This window comes from Merops nubicus, unplaced genomic scaffold (assembly GCF_000691845.1).
Source record: "Merops nubicus isolate BGI_N331 unplaced genomic scaffold, ASM69184v1 scaffold6218, whole genome shotgun sequence".
Taxonomy (NCBI): Eukaryota; Metazoa; Chordata; class Aves; order Coraciiformes; family Meropidae; genus Merops; species Merops nubicus.
Genome location: NW_008625023.1, coordinates 18,688 through 26,364, shown reverse-complemented (window position 1 = coordinate 26,364; position 7,677 = coordinate 18,688). Strand labels below are relative to the sequence as shown.

The following is a 7,677-nucleotide window of genomic DNA, read 5'->3' as shown; positions in this document are numbered from 1 at the left end:
GGGGTGCGGGGTTTGCTCTGGTGTGCTTGGAGCACTGACCTCCCTGTGTTGGAGCTTGTGGATGTGTTAGAGTTGTACTTGGTGTGTTATAGAACTTACCTGTGATGTTTGTGAACACGGATCACCCAAACACCTGATACTGAAAACCTCTCAGAGTGAGTGCCAGCAGATTGTGATCTTCACTGAGGGTGTATCCACACTGTCCTGGATGGGACAGCTTTAATTTATCACCTCCCATTTTCAAATAGTTTATAAAAGCATTTGTGGTGAAGATGAGGTGATCCACATTTGGAAGAAGTATTCCTTTTACTAAATGGGCCTGCAGCCCTGCAAGGGAAGTAGAACAGCCCTAAACTGTGTTCCCTTGTGACAAAGTCACCAGGTTGCTGTCGTGGGGGCTGGTTCTGTAGCTTACACAAGAACAGGAATGGAAGTTGATACAGGAGTGAGAATACTGTACTGGCTACTTCTGAAAATCAGGCCCATAGTCTAAAAATAGTCCCCTGCTTGTGAGCAACAGTTGTTAGTGGAATTTGCCATCTCTTTTCTGCCACAACAGTGGTGTAAACATGCCATGGTTATGGATCCAATATGCTTGCAGTCATTGATGGGCTGTACTGTGTGATGCCTCTGTAGATTTATACTTCTTTAAAGCACTGAAAAGTTGCTGGGTTTGCTTTGGGTCTGTTTCTCTTAAAAGTGATGTAAGAAAGCCAAAGTACTCACTCCTGCCTTTCCTGCAGGTCTGAAACCTTCTGTAGGGAGTAAGATCTCAGTAATTAGCTGGGGGTGGTGATGTTCAGCAGAAGATGCTGTACTGTTATATATATGTTCTAACAAGTTTTTAATCTTTTTTTGTTGTTAACAAGATTTTCCTGTTGATGCTGCTTCTGAGCAGACCTGTAGTAGTAGTTGTGATACCAAGGGCTTACACTCAATACCAAAAGGATGCACTCTTCAGTTCATCTAGTCTTGAGCTGTAAGTCTGCCAAACTGTAAACCTGTATTCATATTTTGTACCTGTTTAGTAGAGGTAATTACAGGTGAAAATGAGAAGGGGAGGTGGGGGGCAGGCTCTCCAGGCTACCACCATGGCTGAGTTTGGCACATGGTCTTCAATTACTGGGAGGTGGCAGTGGAAAAAAGAGGCAAGATCCAAAATCTAAGTGCCCTTCTCACACTGGCCAGCAGGAACATCCCAGCCTGTTTTGTGTCACCCTTCTGCAATGGTCAGTTCTGCATTTACAGGTATCTCAGTCAGGACAGGGTCTGTTCACCTGTGCCTTGATACGCTGTGCCTTCGTCACTGCTGGCAAAACCTGCTCTGAGCTAACTGGGGCAGTCTCTCTCCTGCTTGTTTGCTGTGAGCTTTTCTTCTTCCCCTGCATCCTGACAGCAGTGTGGCTGTCTGTACGTGGGTCAGTCAGCTGAGCTGGGCTCTTTGGGGAGAGCTCAGGTAACGAAGCTGCAGTAATGAGCACTGCTGTGCTCAGCCTGAGGTTAATCCCTGGGGAGGACCAGTGGTCTGGAACTCCCACTGTGGCCACTGTAGATGGGCACCCCTGGGAATTCCTGTTGACAGCAGGAACACGCTTTTTGCTCTCACCTTGAATAAACCCATGCTGTTTACTAATGACTTTCTGAAGTTTTACTGTTCATTTATCGGTGTCTTAAGTGCCAAAAATTCTGCTGTGGGGAAGGCAAAACCATCCCCAAACCCCAAGAATCTGTAACTGTTTAGTAAGAAGTGCATGTGCAAAGGTGGCAGGAAGAAGGTTTTGTTTTCTGTGGTGTATCTATTTCCAGCAAGGTGAAATGTGGCATCTACAGGTTCTGTTTCATGTTTTCTTTGTAACAAACCCCACCCTTTGTATTCACATATTCCATACGAGCTTTATTGTATTAAATATAGTCAAAGCAAGGAGTGGGGTCAATGACTGGTCATGATTGTTTTCTGTAATTATTGCACAGCTAATTGGCTATTAACATCATTGCCTTGTTAACAAGCATCCTGCAGGAGGAAGTAGCTCTTAAAGGCACTGAAGGCACTAAACTTGCTCCACTCAAAACAAAAAGGAAGAACCTTGTTTCTCAGACATCCACGTCGGCCATGGCTCTCTCCAGGGGGTCCACAGCCCAGTAGTCATCATCCCAGCCCAGGAACCAGCCGGAGAAGGTGGGGGGCTCCAGGCCCTGCTTCACCACGGTCACCGGCGTCCTCTTGTCGCGGCTGGCCGGGTCCGTCTCGATGTACCGCTTGGCTGTGAACACAGGCAGAGGGGGAGCTCACAGGGTGCAAAGTCTGATGGAGCAGCAGCTGGGACAACTTAATGAATGCTAGAGATACTCTGTTTGTTTAAATGAACAACCTAGAGTTGTGGTTTCGCTCTGTGGCTTTATCTGTGCCTGTCAGGAGGCTGGCACTCGCCTGTGGGAGACTGACACTAGGATCAGTTTGATCACAACATGGGATTTTCTGCTGTGGCTAGGACACGTTTCTCAGTAGATTGAGTTGCCTGCCTGATGATCAGATAGTAGGAAAATAAGAAACAGCTCAGGGTGGAAAATGTGACATTACCAGATTTCAATGCCTCAGTCTTTTCTTCTTCTTGGGCATCTTTCCCAATCCATACAAAGACCTAAAGACAAAAAAAAGTATGACTTCTTTCAGAAATGATTAATCTTGTTATGAAAGGATAATTGAGACAAAGTCTCAGCCAACAGAGTGTGACAGAACAAGAACGTACTTGTGTTGGTGTGCCTGGATTGTTGACCCATTGCTATCTACCAATAGCAATAAGGTTTTGATTCTGTTTTATCTGCATAAATTGTAGATACATGATAAAATTCTACAGTAGCTTAACATCAGGGAAAAGTAGGAGGTGTTTGAACGTTTTCACATAAGACATACAAACATATTGCCTTTTGGCTTGTTTATACACAGCCTGTTACAGAAAAATGACAGAAAATGCCTCTGTGTTAAACTGCTGATCCCAAGAGCAGGTCAAAGTCCCCTCCAGGCGGGACCAGGGTGCTGCCCTGGAGCAGCCTGCAGGCTGGGCCGTGCACACCACACACCAGCCTCTTCTTCAGCCCTTAAGCTGACCAAAGACCAATGCTTTCCTCAGGTTTCAGGTGTTTACTTTGTCACTAGTGAGGTAGGTGGTTTGTTCTCAGGCCTGAAGGTGAAAGGACTTGACAATACAACAGCTCTTCAGCTGTTGTAATTTGGGTCTCAAACTAGGGCAAATTTGTGCCTGTCCTTTGCTCCTCTCATCCCTGGGTGAGTGTGTCATACCTGATCCCATGTGTCAAGGAGCATAACATCATCTGTAGCAAGGTCATCCTGAGTCAGGTCTCCAGGAACTTCTTCAATCTGGAAAAGATAAGGTTAAGATGAGCACATACTTCAGATGCCAATTCCCCTCTGCAGGAGAGGTGCTGCTCACAGAGGCTTTAGCTTCACCTCTCCTTGGTGAGATGTGTCATGCTGGACACGGGTGTGGTATTTGACCACACAACTCTGTGTCACAGCAGTGTTCTGAGAGCACAGAACACAAAATCAGCCTCTGTCTACCCAGAGAGACTCCCCTTCACTCGTGCCCAAGGCTTGTAATGCTGCCTCTTTATACTTCAAAGATCTGTGAGTTAAAATGTGAGGAGCCAAGGGTAAGTTGTTAACCAGGGGGATCAGCCTGAGCCTTCAGAAGGCTGCTGGGCAGACAAGAGCTCAGCAGAACTAGCTGATGTCTGCAGGAAAACGGTGCTGACGCTTTGCTTCTGGAGGCAATGCCACTGAGGAAGAGGAGGTGAGCAAACACCCTGCTGGCTGGCTCAGAGCAGAGTGGGTCTCAGCCTCTCCTGGCTCCGTCAGGGGGATGTTGAATTCATTGCCTGTCTTGGATACTCACAGTGAAGCGTCCGCTTTTGTTGGAGCACGCGAAGAGCCGCGGGGGGTGAGCGTCCATCTTCTTGTCCTTCAGGCGGGGAGAGGTGCGGTACGGAGCCTTCCCACCCAGGGCTGCCCAGAAACTGTCTGGAAAAGAGGAGACAATTCTTCATGGAACGTGCAGCAACAGAGGAGACACAATTCTTCATGGAACGTGCAGCAGCAGTGTGGTCTGGGTAGGACCTGAAGCACTCTTCTATGTCAGAATGTCCCAAACATGAGTGTGTTGTGAGGCGTAGTGGAGAAGCCCCCCTGTGCCTATGTCCACATTTCCTTGTTCAGACACAAAATACCCATGAAATAACTACTGGGAAGGTGCAGCTACACAGAAATGATCCCAGACTCCACTGTGCCTCCCTCACCTGGCTCTCTGCCCTCAGAAACCTGTACTGGGCGAGCTCCCAGTATCTTCAGCAGCTCCTGTGCTCCTGTTTTCTCAGCATCACTGGCTCCTTGGCCCACCCAAAGGTAAGCAGCAGAGGGAGTTTTCAGGACAAAGGCATCGTTGGAGTTCAGCTGACTGGCAGTAGGATCCAGCTGAAAAGGAGGAACATTGCATGTGTCAGATGTAACCATCCTCCACACAGAGCCTGTTATTCCAAAATAAAAATCACTGCCTGTCACTGAATAAACTGCAGATGAGATATTCCACACAAGCACGGAGGGTTAAAAGGTATTTTGTACGTTTGCTTGTATCTGAGTGACAAGTTAAGACTTTACACACACTTATTTACTCTTCCTACATGGTTATCTACAGACACACGTGCCCCATGGCAGGAACACTCAGCTTGATGTTTTGCCAGCCTTTAGGGTTATCACAGGATGCTTAAGGACTCACTGCTGTGGAGCAGGATCCCTGCCGCCGAGGCTGATCAATCATTAATGTCAGCAAGGCTGTGCCATCCTGAAGCTACAAACTTGGGAAGTTGCTGCAGACATAAACCAGTGAGTGCTCTGGCCTCATCTGCAGCTATTGACTAGGATTTGGCCTCTTGTTGTTGCCAGGGTTTTTTTGTGTGTGTGCATTTTCATTCAAAAGAGTGGGGCTCTCAGCTTATGTTCTGGATCAAGTTCTCTTTGCATAGAAGGTATTTAGCACTTTCTGTCTTCAGCATTGTTGTCACAGAGGCTCAGAACAAGTCACTGTGGCCTAATGGGTTTCAACAGTTGGAAAAGTACCATAGTGTGCAGGGTGCAGCATCTAGGGGGGACCTAAGGGAAAATGGTTTCAATGTATTCCAGGTGATACTTATAAACTGATTAGAAAATAATGATTATCCATGGGAAATGAGGAATCGTTTAACAGTTCATAAAGTTTTCAAAGTGTGTTCTGATTTATATCAGAAAGTTCCCAGGGATCACGTTCCCCTCACAGCCTACCCCTGGATCACCAAAGTGACTCCTCCACCTACCTCTACAGCTCTGGTGGCTCCCGAGGTGCTGGAGCGGACCTGGAACAGGCGCGTGTCTGCAGGTGCTGTCTGGCCTCCTTCCCTGGAGGTCCCACCCTTGTAGACAATCAAGGGCTTTCCCCCAAACAGACTCATCAGATGAGGTGGCTCTTTTCCTTGCACTACTCGTTTCTAGAGGAAAAAGAAACTTGCTGTCAGTTTTAAGCTGCTGCTGCAGAGTAACATGAGATGCACTAGAAACGCCCTGTACAGCTGTCCTTCCTGCTGGGACATTCCTACGGCACCCAGGGGGTCACAGAGCTTAGCACAAAACCAGAGCAGTGTTTTACTGCCTCTCACAACTGACATTTTAATTAGTGAGGGATCCCCTGGCACAGAAGCAACACGTAACAGTTGTAAAAAACCTCCTGCCTCAACAGGCCACTTGTAAAAGCTCCTGGAGCGTAGGTTAGTCACACCACATGAGCAGGGTTCTCTACTGCAAATCAGTATCATGTAACTATAGATCTCTTATTTATTCCCACAGTGCTGGAGGTTGTTGGTTGGCTGGGTGTGTTTGGGTTTGTTACCTGCACAGGGGTGCCTCCCAGCTCCTCATCCAGCTGTACTGTGAGGAATGCAGAGGCTGCAATTTCATCTTGAGTGGAATCAGCACCCTGCCTGAAAGACAAGGCAAAATTTGAGTTTCATTTTCAGCCCTTTCTCAACACACACCACTCGCCCCTTACAGAGATCAAGAAGAGGGAAGGAAAACCTTTGCTACCAAACTCTGCAGCACCTCATTCAACACAAAGGAAAAAATCACTCTCCTGTATTGTAACACAGTGATTACAGATGGAGATAATGTTTTCTTGATAATAAGCACAGACTCTTTAGTATCTTCATGCCTACCTCCCATTATCTTCCTAGCAGCTAGTTAAAACATGTCTGTTGATGCTGTCACCGGGAACTGCACACGCAGCCCCTGCACAGGCTGCACCCTTTCTGCTTTCAAGCAGCTTGCCTGTGCCCTCTCTGCTTGCTGAGGAGCAGGAGGAGGACCCCTGTGAGACTGCCTGATTAAAAACTCCTCCTTAGGGCCATGGTCTCAGAAGCCACCAGCTGATGTGGCAGGATATCAAAAGTTAGTTACAGTGGTCATGAAAGATGAAGGAACTTTGTGAAAAGAACTAGAGCTTAATCCAAAGAAGGATTAAAGAAGGAGTAACTGCTACTGGTTGGGTGGGGAATAAAAAACCAACCAACCCCTAGCACAGTGATTGTCCCCATTGTCTCACTTCAAGCAAAACATTCCAGACCTCTGCTATTGTTTTGTTTGCAAGGGAAGGTTATCCAGGGTGAAGTTCATCGCCCAAGGATCCTTTAAGTGGGAAGGAGCAGAGATCTGTTTTCTAAGAACTGGCAGCCCCACGCAGCCCCAGTGCTGCCTGACTTGCATCAGGAGAACTTTCTTACCAAGTGTAGATAATCTGCCCCTGCTTCCCAGCGTGCTGGTAGTTGTACAGGATAATGTAGCTGTCCCCTCCGTAGAACTGGCCGTACGTCGAAGGATTCACTGGCACTTTCTCCGAGCCTTCTATTCTCCAAATCTAGAAAAGAAGAGGAGCAGAAAGTTCCGAGTCCAGCGTGACAGCAGCATAAGCAGACTTTTCCTGCTCGGTTTCCTTCCCCAGCTCGGGCTCCCGGAGCTGGGAGTGCTGCAGCCCCACCTGCTGGGGACCGCCGCTCAGAGCCCGGCACTCGCCAGCCCGCAGCCACCCCTGGGAGGGGACTCCAGGAATTCATCCTGCTGCGAGCTCCCAAACCTTAACCGGATCCAGAACCACTGGAGAAAACACGAGTCAGACCAGTAGCACCACCAGCACGGACATGATCATTTCAATTTCTCTCCATTAGTCAGGAACAGAGATTTCAGGCTTTACTGGGGGCGTTTGAAAAGTCTAACATTGGCTAAGATTTCTGTGGGCTTTCAGATAGTACTTGGACCTTTCAAGCCCAACTCCAGCACTGCTTCTGTGTGCAAATACATGGATCCAAGTGCATGAGAGAGAGAGGTGCTCTGAGGCAGTCACCGGTCACACGTGTGATGGCAGCAGCTCGAATAACAAGGAGAAGGTGTGAGGAAGAAGTCTGGGTCCACACTGCTGAGTGAAGCATTGCTCCCAGTGAAAGACTGGGGTCCAAATCAAGAGGTCACCTACACCTACACTCTCAAAACCCTGCTGGTAATTTCTGGTGTTAACATTTCACCCAGCATTTACCAATTCCAGCGCTGTTGACTCTCAGGCTTCCATTTGTCTCACTGCTCTTGCAGGA

At 47.9% G+C, this 7,677-nt stretch overlaps 1 protein-coding gene across 1 annotated transcript in view; it reads right to left on the bottom strand.

The window, feature by feature from the left end:
- Positions 1 to 1,799: 1,799 nt before the first annotated feature.
- The window catches only part of GSN (gelsolin), a 12,925-nt gene continuing 7,047 nt past the window's right edge, over positions 1,800 to 7,677 (bottom strand). Inside the window, exons 10-17 of the mRNA XM_008945529.1 lie at positions 6,817 to 6,950; positions 5,931 to 6,021; positions 5,362 to 5,532; positions 4,312 to 4,486; positions 3,912 to 4,036; positions 3,299 to 3,376; positions 2,579 to 2,639; positions 1,800 to 2,261 (exon numbers count right to left, since the gene is read on the bottom strand). Of these exons, the coding sequence (XP_008943777.1) occupies positions 2,092 to 2,261; positions 2,579 to 2,639; positions 3,299 to 3,376; positions 3,912 to 4,036; positions 4,312 to 4,486; positions 5,362 to 5,532; positions 5,931 to 6,021; positions 6,817 to 6,950 (1,005 nt within the window). The 3' untranslated portion in view covers positions 1,800 to 2,091. The remainder of the gene's footprint in view (positions 2,262 to 2,578; positions 2,640 to 3,298; positions 3,377 to 3,911; positions 4,037 to 4,311; positions 4,487 to 5,361; positions 5,533 to 5,930; positions 6,022 to 6,816; positions 6,951 to 7,677) is intronic.